Consider the following 18902-nt stretch of genomic DNA (forward strand, 5'->3'; position numbering starts at 1 on the left):
GGTAGAACACCTTTGGGATGAATTAGAGCGGAGACTGTGAGCCAGGCCTTCTCGTTCGACATCAGTGCCTGATCTCACAAATGTGCTTCTGGAAGAATGGTCAAACATTCCCATAGACACCCTCCTAAATCTCGTGGACAGCAGAAGAGTTGAAGCTGTAAAGGTCGGGGCCAACTAAATATTGAACCCTATGGACTAAGACTGGGATGCCATTAAAGTTCATGTGCGTGTAAAGGCAGGCCGAACAATACTTTTGACAATATAGTGTATATGGGACTGGCCTCATAATTATTTTGAGGGGTATTTTATGTGGTGGAGGGGAGGGAGGAGAGTGGACACACGTCCACTCTCCTCCCCTTCTTGCTGTGACCCAGAAAACTATGTGTATGACATCTTTTCCAGGTCACTTGTCACTTTCGTTGGCTAGCAGAGTCGGGAAGGAATGTATTGCAGTGCGATTTGCATTGCAGTACACTCAGTGAAGTACAGAGGAGACATCTTTTAGACTGAGAACCTGTCACCTAAAAATCATCAGCAGGTAAGTAACTTCAGTGCAGAAGAGACAAAGCATGTCTTTTCTGCATTAAACTTCCTGCCTGTTTGCCCATTTTTATTATTTTAGCTAAAGTACCACTTTATTGACTGTAGGCATGTGGCCCTTTCATATATGATGTGTGGCCCTCAGACCTTAGTGGTCTATAGTGGAAACATCGATTGGGGCAATAGAATTGATGTTTACTAGTTTCATGTAACGTGTTCCCTGTTTTCTATTGTCTTCAAAAGCACACCCCCAGCCCAAAATGTGGCACGTCTACACTCTCTAGCCCTCATTTTCATCTATTAAAGTCTGAAGTCTCCGACAGTCCACTCAAGCATTATATATATTGAACAGTATGTGCGGTCTTTGGTGATGTCAGGGGCCACATTTGATGCCCCCTTTATCTCATACGTTGACAACCACTGATCTAAAGTGACTATAGATCTTTCCATAGGGTGCGAATGAGCCAGTCATTAAAACACACAGGCACATTTTCCTTACTGCAATGATTGGAAACATATTTTTATTATAAATACTTTACTGCCAAATAACAGTACAAAAGCACCAGTGATTATGTACTAGGAATTTAAGTCCAATACCAGTTCTGGATTGGTTGAGGTCATGAACAGCCAGATGCGTCGTGACAAATCAGGACCAATGCGCCTCTCTCTTGTCTGGTCTTGGTCATTAGACTGTGTGACATCTTCATCTGGATACTCCATATCGTCTGTGGCACCTCCAGCACGTGGTACCCTCAGGTTACTGAGGAGAGATAGTCTCTCTTTATCAGTATTACATGCCACGTATGCCTGGATAGAGAGAAAAGATACAGAATTTACTTTCTTTGAATAACATCAGCTTTATACACCGACTACTAGAATTAATACGGAACAGATGAAATGCGTACATGTGAGCTTATTTACCTGCTAAAGGATTTGTGTTTCCGTCCATCCGGTCTTACCATTTACACAGCTCTGCCTCACAGCACATCCCTGCCTGGAAGGGGAGGGGACTTGATTTGTCTCTGCTGTGGATTCATTTTTACTTACAGATCTATTTTCCACCCCACCCTGTGTCAGGGCAATGAAAGGAGAAGCAGCACACTGCGCTCATCCCTTCATCACTGCTCTTTTATCAGCATGCTCCTTTTGCACTGCAGCAACACCTGGCTGATTGTGCTTCCTCCTTTCTGAGCTCTGCTGTACAGGGGAATGCAGGCTGATACCAAGCCAAACATGGTGCTTACACTGCTGACACTGAAAAAAATACATTAATATGATGTAATAATGATTACAGAACAGCATCAATGTATGTTTCTATTAAACTAGTAAGGTAAAGTCTAAGAAATACTTGAAGCACTTACCTTTTAATACCTTCCAGACTAATATGGTAAAGTCTAAGAAATACTTGAAGCACTTACCTTTTAATACCTTCCAGACTAATAAGGTAAAGTCTAAGAAATACTTGAAGCACTTACCTTTTAATACCTTCCAGACTAATATGGTAAAGTCTAAGAAATACTTGAAGCACTTACCTTTTAATACCTTCCAGACTAGTATGGTAAAGTCTAAGAAATACTTGAAGCACTTACCTTTTAATACCTTCCAGACTAATATGGTAAAGTCTAAGAAATACTTGAAGCACTTACCTTTTAATACCTTCCAGACTAGTATGGTAAAGTCTAAGAAATACTTGAAGCACTTTCCTTTTAATATTTTCCAGATCCACCAGAGATCCCCATATTCTGGGGTGCTCGAATATGCAAATATTGCCTTAAAAGAGTAATGGTGAGGGTTGACACCCCCTCCCCCTCTCCTGGCTCCTGTGCCTCCCTATTGGCCACTGAGCTTACCTGTCAGTGGGGAATAGTAGATGAGAGGGGCTTTGGGAAAGATTGTAAAATTTCAAAACCATCTTATACAAGCAATTAAAAAACAAGGTCTATTTTTATATATACTGTACATCAGCTTGATGTAACTAAGTAAATGTCTTACTTCCAGTCAATTTCAGATATGTGCTTTTCTACGGCATGCCTTAGAACAGTGGTCTCCAAACTGTGGCCCGGGGACCAGATGCGGCCCTTTACTTGCTTTTATCTGGCCCTTGGGGAACTATTTCATCCAATGATACCAACAATGGGGCATAATTACCCTCACTGACACCAATGATGGGGCACTATTCCTGCCAATGACACCAAGGATGGGACACAATTTCTCCCAATGACACTAACAATAGGGCCATATGACATTAATGATGGGGTACAATTCATCTCAATGACACCAACGATGAGGCACAATTCCTCCCAATGACACCAAAGATGGGACAGAATTTATCTCACTGATACCAATGATGAGGCAAATTTCCTCCCAATGACACCAAAGATGGCGTCAATGACTTTTCCCCACTAACATCAGGGACTTTTTTTACTCCTAATCCAGCCCCCAGAAAGTCTAAAGGACATTACCCCTTGGCACCGGCGCCTCCTGGCCCTTTAAGGGTTTCAGAAGTCGGGAGGCGGGGCAGGGTTTAGCGTCATGTGACCTCCGTGACACACTGTCACATGATCGGGAAAGGTCGCGATCGAAAGAGGAGATTGGGACCTTTCCATGAGTACTGGACATGTGTGCTGGGAGTGCGCAGGCGTGTGCTCTCAGCACATATGTTTTTTTAATAGAACGCAAATGTGCGGCCGCTCAGCGTCTAGGCCCAGACACCGGGAGGCCGCACATTTGCATGTGTCAAGAGGTTAAACTGGCCCTTTGTTTGGAAAGTTTGGAGACCCTGCCTTAGAAGATGGTCCATTGTTTTGATAGGAGTGACCAATGATCCCTATGGCTATACACTCCTCTGTCTAATATCTGCAGATGCTCAAGCTTTCCCTTTAGTGTGAAAAATAGTGGGGGAGATTTGCTAAAACTGGTGCACACAGAATCTGGTGCAGTTGTGCATGGTAGCCAATCAGCTTCTAGGTTTTATTGTCAAAGGATAACTGAACAAGCTGAAGATTGAAGCTGATTGGTTACTATGCACAGCTGCACCAGCTTTAGTAAATCTCCCCCATTGCATGTGGATCCTGGGCAGAAAACACATTACACAAAGACACTGACCTGCATAAGGAGTTGTGGAGAAGGATAGGCCTCTGTTATAGTTGCAGCCATTGCTGGACTGACTCTATTAAACTGCTGAATCTGTCTCTTCCAGGCCAATGGTAAGCCAGTGAGCGATCCTTTGGGTCCCCACCCTCGCCAGGTGCCTGCTGAGGTGCAGAAGGAGTAGCTCTGAGCCTCCCAGTGCAACCTGCAGACAGAGAGAGAACGTTGTTTACCACGGTCCACCTTGCTGCACCATCACTTATAGGTCATCTGACCTCAATGTTTGCTGCAAAGAAAAGAAAAATTTGGGGCATGCATGCGTGTGCCCACTGCTGACCCCCACTGAGACTGGACACTGTGCAATTTTGTCAGCAGGTTTCATCCAATGATTTATGGCTGACACCTGCTGATTGGCTGTATCCATTCACAGCACACAGCCCTGTGTTTACAAACACACAGGACTCTGTACACAGAACAGCGATCTGTCTGTTTCTTCTCCCTGAAAAGCAGGGAAAAAAAACAGCCAGATCTCTTGGGCCCCTTTCACATAGACGTTCTGATCGGGTCCATCTGCCCGTTTTTCAGGTGGACCCATTGAAACCTCTATTCTCCTCTATGGAGCGGCGGGTGTAAATGGACATGTGTCTGTTTACACCCAACGACATCCAATCCGATTTGATCCGTCGAAAAGAGATGGATGGGGATCCATTCCCCTTCTGTCCACCGGATCGGATGGGATGGCCGTTGGATGGAAACACACAGGCGGTTGTTTTCCATTCGACCGCTCATAGAAGACAGTTGATCCGCTGACTGGTCCACCCCGTCTGAAAGGGGCCTTAGTAAAAGCAGCACATATTACACATACAACACTTGTTAGGCACACAGTTAACCCCTTGACTGCCCCTTGATGTGAACCCTTTCCAAGCCAGTGTAATTAGTACAGGGACAGTGTAAAGTATTATATCTGATCACTGTATTAGTGATGTCAGTGTCATTTAATTTACCTCCCAGTGACGGTCTGTTAGCACTAGATTGCCCACCACACTATCACAGTCCAACTGTAAGTCACTGATCACCAGCACAGCGTTAAAGCTGCGTAAATTCCAGTATATATACACCATAGTTTTTAGATGCTATAACTTTCAAACAAACCAATTATTATACACTTAGTGGGATTTTTCCTTTACCAAAGACATGTAGCAGCATTTTGGCCTAAATTTATGAAGAAATTAGATTTTTTACATTTCTTTATTTTTTATAACAGAAAGTAGAAAATATTGTGTTTTATTTCCCCAAACTTTTTTGGGTTTTTTTTTGTTTATATAATAAAAAATAACACCAAAAGAAGACTCAAATTTCACTTGGGTACAGTGTTGTATGACTGAGCAATTGCCAGTTAAAGTAGCACAGTGGTGAATATAAAAAAAATTCCCTGGTCATGAAGGGGGTAAAACCTTCGAGAGGTCAAATGATTAAACAGAGGCTAAGAAAATAGCTTCCTTGGCTGTAAAGGGCAAGAGGGTTTAGCTCTGCTCTAAGTGTATGTTATTTCAAGATGTTGCAGTTTGGTTATTGGCGTACACCTAAAACGGAAATAATTTAGTAGGCATTCAGTGGATTCAAAATAGACAATTCATTTTAAATGTAAATTCTTTTTCCTTTATACCACCTGAAAATGCTGATTTGCTGAAAAACAGAAATCTAAATAATCCATTAAAGCAGGGCAATGATTATAAGGCTGCTCATGTCACTTGTATAACCTTTCACTCACAAGGAATTTACATTGTCCAGTCACTTTTTTGTGAACTCACCGGAACGGGCGCTGAGCTATACTCTTGGTCACAGCACACACATGTTGCCCCAGTTCTCTCCATGTATCCAAGAATAAGACTTCGGTCTCATGGTACAGCTGTAGAAAGATAAGTGCCTACCTCCACAGAGGAGGATAACAGTTATCAAAGAAGGTGACATCACAGAGAAAACTTTATTAGAATATACATAATGCTTTCACATTAAAATTTAGATTTGACAGCATGCCTAACAGTGATAATAAACTAGAGAAAAATCAGAGTTAAAGGGCAACTCCATCTTTTTGCACCATGTTACGCCCATATTTAGGTGCTGCCCCAATCTAAAAGGATCTTGTAAAGAGATGCAAAGGTCGCTCCTTTTCTTACAAAATAATTTTACATTCATGACTACAAAAAGTAAAAAAAAAAACAAAAGAAAAAAAAACACCTAAGCCGGGGCCACTGATGCAGAGAAGGTCTGAGATTCTTATTACAGCTCTGAAACTGATCAGAAAGAGGGCTGATCTTGCCACTTGGCAGTCAGTTTGCAAAAAGTTTTGACAATAACTCAGTTTCTACTGTAAATTACACAGGAAGGTTAAATAAAGTGACAAATCTTTAGTAAATTCTCCCCAGAAGCTAGTTTGAAAAATATATTATGGCTTCAACATAAAAGCCTCATTGCTCACTGGGTGTTTAGCCCCCCGTGCCTGAAATCCTGGCATTTTGGTGCAAATGAAAAGTTCACCATCCAGCCCCACTGCTGACAGTCTGAAAAAATCTATGAGAGGCTGAAAGCTGCTGCGGATGGATGGGACTGGATGGTGCGCAGAGTGGTACTAACATTTAGGGCAGTATGTTCCCAGGAACGAATACCCAGAATACATGCAGTGTGCACTCCCAGCATTCATCCTTGGCCACATACTGCCCAGGGGCGGACTGACCATTTGGAAACTCGGGCACTGCCTGAGGGCCCGGGGTCAGTAGGGGGCCCCATGAGATGCCCCTGGTACCTTTTTCATAGGCTTTTTTGAGTTTGGACAAGGACACAGGGGCCCCATAATCCCCTATTGCCCGGGGGCCCCATGAGTTGTCAGTCCACCCCTGATACTGCCACAAACATTAGGAACACTCAGTGCAACATCCAGGCCTGTCCAGCCGCAGCAGCTTTCAGCCTCTCATAGAGTTTTACAAGTTGCCGACAGTGAGGCTGGATGGTGCAACCTTTGCCTTCCGCCCGCATCAAGATGCTGGGATCTCATGCTTCGTTGCTAAATGTCTAGTGTGCATGGGACCTGAGGTGTCTGGAACATGTAAACTTAAAGTGGAACTAAATGTAAAATAGAAACATTTGTGAACAGGCAGTCTTTTTATTGCAGAAAAAAAATGCAATGTTACACTTTCCTGCCTATTTGCAGTCCTCTGTAGAATGTACACTGAACTGCACAAACTGGCAAACTCCCAGCGTGCCCGGATGACTGCACTCCTGCACATGTATGGGAGTGATGTCATCCCACATCAGCCAATCAAAACAAACAAAAACCAGGGTCCAAAAGAACCCAGGGAGAAGAGAACAGCGCCGAGCAGGGACTTTATGGGTGTCAGATTGTTGGAACTAGAACTAAGGTAAGTACGTGTGCCTTTAGTTCCACTTTAAGACAAAAATGTATTGCATAAGCTCACTGGGCCACATAGTCCCCCCCCCCCTTTAGGACACAATGCAGCAAAGTAAAAGAACTATGTAGCAAAACAAAATTCATTTTAGGCTCTTGCTTAAAACAAAAAATTGTATTCAAAATTTAGTTTCCAAAACTAATCCTAGAAGATGATACTAAAGAAGATGATGTATGGAGAAGTCTTTAACCGAGGACTGGTATTTAAATGTAGATTAGCTACCAACCTCATCTATATGTCGCCTGGTCACTTGGCTTTCTGGCTGTTCATCATAGCAAAGGCTTGGCTCTAGAGAGTGTCCCTCCATCTTACGCGACAGTCTTTGACATCTGGTGGTCAAAAAAACATTTACTATTAAAGCTCAGTCAGTTCACTTATACCATCTCAGTGTTTTCCGTCTTCAAGCATAAAAAGAGAACCCCAAATAAATAAATAAAAAAGTGAGTGCTTTCAACGTCAGCAGCTATGCACTAAAGGTAACCAAATAAAACTTCAGTCAAAACAGTAAGTAAAGTGCAGCGCTATAAATAATTAAATAAATGATAATAATGTCCGTATAAAATGAATATTCTTATGGTGACAATCCGTGTGTAGAGTGCCCACTATGGCGGTACTTCAGTGCTTGTGTTTTTAAAAGTGGGGTAAGAATACGCACTCACCAGATGTGTAAAGAAATTACGCATTTAAATCAATCATCAGAGGTCCCCTTTAAGGAAGCGGATTAAGCCATGTATAGAGATATCCTCCCTCTGTATGGGTGGTATGTCAGGCACTTCTGGGTGGTATATGGATCCAGTAAACCAGAGGTCCCCTTTAAGGGATGAGTGGGTGTAGCAACCTGTGTAGCAGGAACTCCCTCCTCTGTGTAATAAGGTAGATCTTGATTCAGGGGTGAGCTCTAGGAAATCAATGACTCCACTTCATTAAAGGGGACCTCCGATCATTGATCTATATGCGTAATTTATTTACGCATCTGGTGAGTGCGTATTCTTACACCACTTTTAAAAGCACAAGCACTGAAGTACCGCCATAGTGGGTACTCTACACACGGATTGTCACCATAAGAATATTCATTTATACGGACATTATTATAATTTATTTACTTATTTATAGTGCTGCACTTTACTTACTATAAAAAGAGAACCCACCTCTTTGTTACGTTAGCTTTTGGAACCAGAAGTCTGGTGTTGTTAGTGCACGGTTTTTAGCAAAAAACTGAGGACTTGGGGTAAATAATGCAGGTGCCTGTGAACTACACCCACTATGCACTGATTACACTTGCAATGCTCTGCAGGACTGAATGCATATATTTAAAAGAGAAGCATTGCCAATCGTCTCCTATGGATCATAGGTGTGCAGCTTGTTCTGCACTCCTGTGATCCATTTTCTGACCTCACAGAGCCAGTCCAGGCTCCGAAAGATCCTAACCACATGGTTGGAATCCACCCAGAATCCTGGACCGGCAACTGACTCAGCTTCTCAGCAATCCACTGATATCCTGAGCCAGCCACTCCCACCCCCGCCTATCACTCCAGTGAGTGCTGGAGGGGCAGAGCAGAGAGCCAGTCACTGACAATCACTGCTCCCTTCTCAGAGTGGAGGGGAGAACTGAGCGATCAGCAGTGTCTGATCACTTAATTCTCAGTGGATAGCCGGTGGGGGACAGATGCAGCATCAGATTGATGCTGCATCAACCTAGGTGAGTAGAAGATTTTCTCTTTGTATAGCCCATACTTCTCTTTTAATAAATGCACATTTTTGATTTTATTAATGTGTGTGCAACCTCACCTTCAACACTTAACCTTTAAGCAGAAATCGGGGCAAAATGTTTTTTGAACCATTCAGTGGTGCTGTGCCCATACTGCACGGGCCATCTGCTCGTTTTTGTCTAGGGGTCATAAGAGTGAAAATATACTTACCGAATCAGATGATCCTCAGAGCGCAACACTGGTCCTTGCCGCTTCCCCCCCCCCCGCATACTAGCGGTCTTGTCAATGGACTGTTCCTGACGTCATCATGCCAACAGACCGTCTCAGAGCCTGAGGATGGCAGGAACAGTCCACCGCTGGACTTGGGGGAGCGTGGTTTTCCGGAGGATCGGAGGACGGGATATATATAGCTTTTCCACTAAACCCCTGGACAAAACGAGCAGTTTTCCCATGCAGCGCACAGCCCCACTGCATGGGAAAGTAAAATTTTACATGGAGTTCTGCTTTAAATTTCAATCTGTAAACCAGACTTGCATCTTAAAATCAGACTGACTATTGAACACTGTAGCTTTGAACAGAAAGTTTTTTGGACAAAAAAATGTAAATAAAAATGTTTAACTTGAATCAGACTAATGGTATTATTTCAAAAGTGAAAGGTCCTCTTTAACCACTAGCCGACCGCGCATAGCCGAATGACGGCTGCACCGCGGCCGGCCAGTTCTGAGTGGACGTCATATGACGTCCTCCCAGAACGCGCTCTCCTGCGCGCCCCAGGGGGCGCGCACCCGGCGATCTCCGTGATCGCTGTGTCCTATGGACACAGCTGATCAGGAGATGTGGTGAAAGGCCGAGCCCACCGGCCTTTTACCACGTGATCAGCGGTGTCCAATGACACGCTGATCACAGGAAAATGCAAGTGCCGGTTCTCGGCTGCACTTTCCTCACGCTGTCAGATCGTGAGGAAAGTACTGCCGAGAACCGGCAGTTGTCACAGCGGGGATCGGCACCGATCATCAGGGCACTGATGATCAGTGCCCTGATGATCGGTGCCCAGCAGTGACCCCCGCATTTCCGGTCAGCAGTGCGCCCACTAGCCCCGCCCACCCATTCCCAGCAGTGCCCCCACCTGTGCCCAGCAGTGCCCCCACCTGTGCCCAGCAGTGCCCCCACCTGTGCCACTCTGCAGTGCCACCTACCTGTGCCCAGAAGTGCCACCTACATGTGCCCAGAAGTGCCACCCACCTGTGCCCACCCACCTGTGCCCACCAGTGCCACCCACCTGTGCCCACCAGTGCCACCCACATGTGCCCACCCACCAGTGCTGTCCACCAGTGCCACCCACCAGTGCCACCCACCAGTGCTGCCAGTCAGTGCCACCAGTCAGTGCCCAGGAGTTGTGCCAGTCAGTGCCGCCAGTCAGTGCCCAGAAGTGATGCCAGTCAGTGCCGTCTATCAGTACCCATCATCAGTGTCACCTATCAGTGCCGCCTATCAGTGCTGCATATCAGTGCCGCCTATCCGTGACCCCTAATTAGTGCTGTCTATCAGTGCCGCCTATCCATGCCACCTCATTAGTACTGCCTATCAGTGCCCTTTAGTGCTGCCTATCAGTGCCCATCAGTGCCGCCTATCAGTGCCCATCAGTGCCGCCTCATCAACGCAAATCAGTGAAGGAGAAAAAATACCTGTTTGAAAAATTTTATAAAAGAAACAAATAAACTTTTTTTTTTTTTTCAAATTTTTTGCACTTTTTTTAATTTATAGCGCAAAAAGTAAAGCGCCCAGTGGCGATTAAATACCACCAAAAGAAAGCTCTATTTGTGAGAAAAAAATGATCAAAATTTCATATGGGTACAATGTTGCATGACCGCGCAATTGTCAATCAAAGTGCGGCAGCGCTGAAAGCTGAAAATTGGCCTGGTAAGGAAGGGGGTATAAGTGCCCGGTAGGCAAGTGGTTAATGAAAGTTGCAGTCTGTAATCCAACTTACCTTCTATAATCATGTAGCCCCAAAACAGCCAACTTGATCTTCTTTCCAGAACACTTCCTATCTATTCCAAACACAGAGGTCGGAGTCATGGCGTTTTCAGGAGCCAGGAATGGAGAGGGATCAGCTACTTTAGATCTTACAAGGCTGTTATTAACTTTTTCACTGCTGGGCCCGATGTCCATTTTTTCACCTCACATACCCAGACCACTTTGGCAATGTTTTCACTGGTTATGATCGGCAGCTGCTGATTGTGGCCCTTCATGAATTAGGAGAGTCTCAGGTACCACTCTGCCATAAGTTCATGATCAGCGTAGTGGCTATTAGCTTATAGACTAAGGCAGTGGTCTCCAAACTGTGTCCCGGGGGCCAGATGCAGGCCTTTGCTTGTTTTTTCCAGTGAAAGGATTAAACACAACCTCCACCCCGATCATGCCATGCTTTTAATACCAATGAAAGCGGATCTATCATTACAAATTAGAAAGCACATGAATCAATATGGGAACATTTTACCATGACATTCTTTTGAGTAAAAAAAGTACCTTTTTGTTGTTATTAAAAAAAATGGCTGCTCAGGTGATCTAAAGCCTGAGTGGAAGAAAATGTGGGTTCAGTTCGCATCACTCCCTTGTTTTCCCCTTTGTTCTATCTGTATACTTCATATCTTTTCTATATCCATCTACAGTACATGCCTTTTCTTACATATTCCTTTGTAATTAAACTACTTCCACGTATAATCTCCCAAAATGAAAACAACTGAAATATACATAGACATTTAGCAACATTTTACTACTTCAAGTCTCTCTAAGGTAAGATTCACACTACTGTTGGTTGTGAACAAAATTGTGCGCTTTCCTGACGCAAAACATCCTGTACAACAAACACTTTACTCCTGCGCTAGGAAAGGACTCAGTAGACCTAATAAGAATGTTCTGGAATTTTCTGGAATATGCACTGCTTGCTGCCCTCAACAGACCGGGGTGGTCCGAATACACTGGATACAAATGGAGAAACAGAAAAAGGGCGCACCGACCTAGTGCATTATCGTTTAAAATAATGTATTAAAGAAACAAAAATAGGTATCATACTCACAATGGACATAATAACACAGGTATGTCAAACTGAACAAGGTGTATGATCCAAACAACATCTGAGTCCATACGATGGAACCCTGGATGACCAACTGGCTAACGCGTTTCGAGGACACAACCTCTTCTTCAGAGCCAACACTACAGGAGTCTGTACTTCTCTTTATATAAGTTACTAAATGGTAACAAAAGGGCTGTCCTTTGGCAGACACGTGGCAGTGCCAATATTTCTGAATTAATTAATTATTATTATTAGTAGTAGTAGTATTTATCAACTCCTAATGGCACTCCCATGCGTCTGTTTTCACACATACTGAAATGCAGGGTACGTTTTGATGCGGCATAATTTTTAACAGGGGTCAGGGGCTTCTTTACCATGATTCCTACATGTAGGGAAGCCCACTGAAATTAATAAACTGATCCACACATAACTCACAGGAACTTGATAAAAACGCAGTTAAACGCACAGATGTAAACTGAGCCTTAAGGCGGAGCTCCTCCCAAAAGGTGAAGTTCCGCTTTAAGGACTGCTCCCCCGCTCCCCATTAAGGACTGGCACCTTTGGGTGCCCAAATTTGACAGGTACCTGCTCCCATTTCCGGTCTGATTGCCTAGGCGATTGGAAACAGAAGTTGTCCTCCCTCCCTCTCTGTAGTCTTTTGGGACACGTGACAGGTCCCAGAAGACTACAGGACCATTCAGGAAGTGCAGCACTACTCGCGCATGTGCAGTGGGTACCCGGCTGTGAAGCCGCAAGCTATCACAGCTGGGTGCCCACACTGAAGATGCCGGCCTCCTGGAATACATGACGGCCTGCTGGCCTCCTGGAATCCAGGACGGCCGGTGAAACGGGCTGCGGGAGACACACCACAGGACCGAGGGACAGGTAAATGGCTGTTTTTTAAAAGTCAGCAGTTTTTGTAGCTAATGAGTTATTTTTTGACAAGTGAGTAGAACTCCACTTTAAAGTGTTACTAAACCCTGGACCCTGCATTAACTATATCTGGCCTCCCACAGTACATAGAACATAGAAATATAATTATTTTAGTAAATATAAACTGCTAAGTACCTTTTCTTTTATCAGCGGGTAGAGCAGTCCTGAGACTTCTATCAATGTCCAGCAGAGTACTGGATAAAGATGGTAGGAGGAGTTTTCATTCTCCCGACTGACTTATGAGGCTGCATGACCCCTAAACCTCTGTCTGGACAGTGCTTATTGACCCTGTGCTGGATATATGCACTCTCCCAAGAAAATAAAAAAAGGTCTCTAGCAATACACACCAAACTGTGCATGTGCAGCTTGTCTCCAAGGCTCTGTTCTATCAGCAGATGGATTGGGGACAGCAGTAGAAGGGGAGGATCAGAGAAGTCTGGATCAAACATAATTTTTACACAGTGCAGAGGATTAACCCCTTAGGTTCCACAGTGAGTATAACAAGCATGATTTACTGCATATACAGACTGATTTTACTGTTGTGGGTTTAGTAACACTTTAAGCACAAAAAAATAAAAAATCTAGGACACATACTGTAAACCTTTTTTTACATCTATTATAATTGACCTCAGCAAATGCAATTATTGTACATATGGCACATGGATATTGAGCTATATGCCCCATGGGTCCCTATATTATTATTAGTATATTATTATACAGGATTTATATAGCGCCAACAGTTTGCTCAGCGTTTTACAATATAACGGGAGACAATACAGCAACAATACAAGAGGGATAGGAGGGCCTTGCTCCTTGGAGCTTACAATCTAAGAGGGAGGGGCTAGTGGTTCAAAAGTTAGTAACTGTGGGGGATGGACTGGTAGGAGGAGTAGAAGATTCCATTATTAGCTGAGGGCAGGATAGGCTTTCCTGAAGAGATAGGTTTTCAGAGATCACCTAAAAGTGAGCAGAGTAGGCGATATTCTGATAAATTGGGGTAGAGAGTTCCAGAGCATGGGGGAAGCTCTGGAGAAGTCCTGGAGATGAGCATGGGAGGAGGAGACAAGGGAGCTAGAGAGTAGAAGGTCGTGCAAGGAGCGGAGAGTACGGTTTGGATGATATTTGGAGACAAGATTGGTGATGTAATTTGGGGCAGAGTTATAAATGGCTTTATATGTTATTGTTAATGTTTTGAATTTTATCCGTTGGGCAATGGGAAGCCAGTGGAGGGATTGGCAGAGAGGGGTGGCAGATACAGAATATATATAAATCTGCATGTTCTTCACCTTTCCAAATTTTACCTGAATGTAATAGAAGACACTCTTGAGAAATTCTCTAGGCTCCACCAGAATCAGCATTTGCTCTTCTTTCCCTTTACATAGATCCAGACCATCCTGGAATATAAAAACAGCGATTGGAAAATCCAGAAATATTTTTGTGTTAGCTGAATGAAAAGAGTTCGGAACTTAATTTCTGTGTTTCTCGTGTGTAGAGCAGTCCATGGAAATGAACAGGCTGCCATTCATGCCACACATGGAAATGCACCTGCATTTGGTTGCATCTGCAGGTGTGAACCAAATCTAAGAGGAAGAGAGGACACCCCAAGATAGCAGCTCTCAATAGCTGGCATTATATCACCATTCTGAGTAAATATTTGTAGTAGGTCTTATGTGCACTCCTTATCCCCCCCCCCCCCCACACACACACACACACACACACACACATACTTCTTTTTGCCTCATAACATATTATTATTACAGTGCTAGTGTTACTGTTTGTGTTCTTGTTGTATAATTTTGCTGTTGTTTTGGTAAAAATTCTCTTCTTTGGTCCCGGTAGAGTAACAATTTTCTTACTTAATCCCCCAATACCAGGGTGGATTTGATTTAAATCAAACTGATTTAAATTACGATTTAAATCACTAGTCAGTAAGGCTTGATTTAAATCAGAGTTTTCTACATAAAGACTAATTCTTGCTGGTATAACTTTAATATGCAAGTAGATGAAGATTTTTAGAATAACAACTTTTCATATTAGTTTTTTTATCCCCAGTTTAATAGGTTAATCATTCATATTTGGACAACTTTTCTGTTGTACTTAGGAAGGAGAAAAATAATCATTACCTTAATAATAACAATTTAAATAGATTTATTCAACTGAAACAATAACATTCCAGCATATGTTATTTGCTTAAACAAACATCCATGTTTATTTACTAATTTGGCTAAACAAAATATATATATTTTAAGAAACTTAGACTGTCAGCCCCTTCCTCCTCACACTTAGTTTCACTTTTTTCTTGTGCAGATCTATTCCACTCCAAACAATCAGAAAAATATTGTTTCTATTCTATTCACTGAACTTCTTGAAACTTAGCAGTGAAGGGGTTGATTCTGTATTCATAGGTTTGTAGAAGTTAGGATGAAGGTCTTTTTCTTAACTCTGTTCATGTTAAAACATTTTTGCTGTGAAGAAGAGGCATGTGATCTCCGCTGAGTCAAATTCAGTTTTGAGAACTGCAAAAATAAACCAAGCATCTGTGATAATATCTTGTAGGCAGAGAAACTGCCCAATAATCTTACAAAAACCTCTGGAAGAGCAAGACATTGTGAATGGATTCATGGAATTTATTTACCCAAAAAATTAAACATATACAGCCTTATTCTACATAATTAAAAAACTAATCTTTATTTCATGATGGAATAACCTTTGGATGGTAATATATTTTCCTCAAAAAAAATTTTATTAAAAAAAAATCCGATTTAAATAAAAAAATCAGATTTTTTAAAAAAAGCATTGATTTTTATCCACCCTGCCCAATACTGATGATCTCATCCCTCTGATTCCCACCCTTGGAGGCTGCTCCCAGTGTTAGCCATGATAAGCTCAGAATACCTCTCTCAGTCTTAGTGCCCCCTGTGCAGGCTGATATCAAGTCAGAGGATTTTCAAAGTCCCCCAAAAAAATTAAAAGTCAGCAGCTACAAATACCGTAGCTACTGACTTTCATTATAAGGATATTTAGATATCCATGGATCAAGTGCCGCCCTCACCTGGGCTGGTTACTCACTGGTCTTTGGCAGCCCGGTGCAAGCATGTTTATTAATTGAAGTGCGCAGTGAGCCCTAACAGCTTCACAGCCAGCTACCTACTGCGCATGCACAAGTTGAGCTGCACTTTGTGAATGGTCTTGCAGCTTTCTGGGACTTGTGATGTGTCCCAAAATGTTGCGGGTTAAGAGGGGGGTGGGGGTGAAGTTTCTCTTGGATCGCCTGGGTGAAGTTTCACTCGGATTGCCTAAGCGATCCAAGTGGAAGTGGGAGCAGATACCTGTCAAAACTAGATACCCGCTCGACCCCCCCCCCCCCAGTATGACCGTAACGTAACAACGTATGACCAAACATGTTGGGGGGTGAGTTGGCGGCAAAAAAGAAGAACTCCCTCTTTTGTGTGAAATTCCACTTTAACACTGTATGCTAGTTTTATGATACATTGATTATAGTTTACTGAATACTTACCAGATTACATGATGACATTATATACATGCTTAGCATTTGGCATTCAGGTTTAAAAAATGTATTCTGCATATAGGTAAAAGGAATTACAGAAAACAGTGTGTGAGAATTACATTGTGTGCAGTGGCTTGCTGTTTGTGCACAAAGGTGGTGCCATAAAAAGAATACAATGGAAACCTTTTCTCATAAAATATGAATTATTAGAATGTATTATTCTCTTTTTAACATAATAACATAAAGGAAACCAGTACTGACACAGCCTGGATGCCTTCATTACTGACCTTCCCCTGAAAATGTTTGTTGTTTGGCTATTTTTGGCATCAATAAATTCAGAGCTTCCAACTAGAGATGAGCGAATTATTCAAAAATTCAATTCGGCTGATTCGCCGAATTTGCGGGAGAAATTTGATTCAATGCGAATTTATTCGCTGCGAATTTAACTTATTAAAAGGGTTTCTAGGCTTCAGAGAGCCTTTATATTAGTGCAGAACACTGTACCTTTAATTTAAATGCCCTTGGAGTCTGCTGGGGAAGAGAAATAATACTGTCAGTCAGTATGACATGCAGATGAGTGCCGTCGATCTTAGAATCACCGCACACTTCACTCATTTGGGCAGTCACGGGGCACAACGAAGAAGAAGAAGAAGAAGAATGAAAAGAAGAAGAATGAAAAGAAGAAGAAGAAGAAGAATGAAAAGAAGAATGAGAAGAATGAAAAGAAGAAGAAGAAGAATGAAAAGAAGAATGAAAAGAAGAAGAAGAAGAATGAAAAGAAGAAGAAGAAGAAGAATGAAAAGAAGAAGAAGAAGAATGAAAAGAAGAAGAATGAAAAGAAGAAGAAGAAGAATGAAAAGAAGAAGAAGAAGAAGAATGAAAAGAAGAAGAAGAAGAATGAAAAGAAGAATGAAAAGAAGAATGAGAAGAATGAAAAGAAGAAGAAGAAGAATGAAAAGAAGAAGAATGAAAAGAAGAAGAAGAAGAAGAAGAATGAAAAGAAGAATGAAAAGAAGAATGAGAAGAATGAAAAGAAGAAGAATGAAAAGAAGAATGAGAAGAAGAATGAAAAGAAGAATGAAAAGAAGAATGAGAAGAATGAAAAGAAGAATGAAAAGAAGAAGTATTCCAGTACAGCAAAAAGTGTATCTGCAGAGAGCTCCGCTATTTCTGACAGTTCTCTGACAGTTCCTTCACATTTACAGCGGTTGAAACATTGTATCTGTTTCCGAATAAAAACATCTGTATCCTAAATGGAAACAAATAGATACAATGTTTCAACCGCTGTAAATGTGAAGGAACTGTCAGAGAACTGTCAGAAATAGTGGAGCTCTCTGCAGGGACACTTTTTGCCGGCTGATCGGGAAAAATTCGATTCGTGCATCCGAAGTTGGCTAATATTCGGATTCGGCACGAATCGAATTTTTCCTGAAATTCGAAACGAATTCCACTTCGCCTGGTTCGATTCGCTCATCTCTACTTCCAACCTAGGGCAAGAATTTAGCTAATGAACCCAGAGAAAAATCAGAACGGCTCATCTAATCTGAGTTATTGACTCAAAGTACTGAAAGCCTTTGGGTTAGCATAATAGTCCAGCAACTAGAATTTCCAAAAGAGACTTTAGTACTGACAGCTCCTATTTGCTCTTACCAATTGTTCAGTGTCTGCCACCCCTCTCTGCCAATCCCTCCACTGGCCTCCATTCAGTGTCCTCCACCCCTCTCTGCCAATCCCTCTACTGGCCTCCATTCAGTGTCCTCCACCCCTCTCTGCCAATCCCTCCACTGGCTTCCATTCAGTGTCCTCCACCCCTCTCTGCCAATCCCTCCACTGGCTTCCATTCAGTGTCCTCCACCCCTCTCTGCCAATCCCTCCACTGGCATCCATTCAGTGTTCTCCATCCCTCTCTGCCAATCCCTCCACTGGCTTCCATTCAGTGTTCTCCACCCCTCTCTGCCAATCCCTCCACTGGCTTCCATTCAGTGTCCTCCACCCCTCTCTGCCAATCCCTCCACTGACTTCCATTCAGTGTCCTCCACCGCTCTCTGCCAATCCCTCCACTGGCCTCCATTCAGTGTCCTCCACCCCTCTCTGCCAATCCCTCCACTGGCTTCCATTCAGTGTCCTCCACCCCTCTCTGCCAATCCCTCCACTGGCTTCCATTCAGTGTCCTCCACCCCTCTCTGACAATCCCTCTACTGGCTTCCATTCAGTGTCCTCCACCCCTCTCTGACAATACCTCCACTGGCTTCCGCTTACTCAACTAATTAAATTCAAGGTACTTACAACAACTTCTAAAGCCATCCACAACTCAGCCCCCAGCTACATCACTAACCTAGTCTCAAAATTCCAGTCTTCCAGTTCTTTTCCTTCCTCCCAAGACCTCCTGCTCTCCAGCTCCTTTGTTACCTCCTCTTATTCTTGCCTTCAGTACTTTTCCAAAGGTACTCCCATCCTCTGAAACTCCCTTCCCCAATGTGTCCGACTATCTCCTACCCTGTCCACTTTTAGACAATCCCTAAAAACCTCATCTCTTAAGAGAGGCTTATCCTGCCCCCTCCTAGCAACGGTACATGTATTTT

At 43.0% G+C, this 18902-nt stretch overlaps 1 protein-coding gene across 1 annotated transcript; it reads right to left on the bottom strand.

Moving 5' to 3' along the window:
• Window positions 1-1116: 1116 nt before the first annotated feature.
• On the bottom strand, window positions 1117-10975 carry LOC149461600 (structure-specific endonuclease subunit EME2-like). Its single transcript, XM_089678034.1, has 5 exons — window positions 10794-10975; window positions 7321-7423; window positions 5442-5557; window positions 3646-3835; window positions 1117-1347 (listed from the first exon to the last, which is right to left on the bottom strand). The coding sequence occupies exons 1-5, from the start codon at window positions 10973-10975 to the stop codon at window positions 1117-1119; spliced, it is 822 nt and encodes a 273-aa protein (XP_089534160.1).
• Between the last annotated feature and the right edge of the window lie 7927 nt (window positions 10976-18902).

Source organism: Staurois parvus, unplaced genomic scaffold (assembly GCF_062004578.1).
Source record: "Staurois parvus isolate SC_StPar_1 unplaced genomic scaffold, SC_StPar_1.0 ptg000197l, whole genome shotgun sequence".
NCBI classification, from domain to species: domain Eukaryota; kingdom Metazoa; phylum Chordata; class Amphibia; order Anura; family Ranidae; genus Staurois; species Staurois parvus.

What these genes read in the sequence shown, in the direction of transcription:
- LOC149461600 (XM_089678034.1), bottom strand. Translation starts at nt 10,975, where the DNA reads ATGGACATCGGGCCCAGCAGTGAAAAAGTTAATAACAGCCTTGTAAGA. An exon ending in CCAGGCGACATATAGATGAG is followed by an intron (nt 5,558 to 7,320) that starts GTTGGTAGCTAA and finishes CTGTGGAGGTAG; the next exon opens with GCACTTATCTTTCTACAGCT. An exon ending in CTCCACAACTCCTTATGCAG is followed by an intron (nt 1,348 to 3,645) that starts GTCAGTGTCTTT and finishes CTCTCTATCCAG; the next exon opens with GCATACGTGGCATGTAATAC.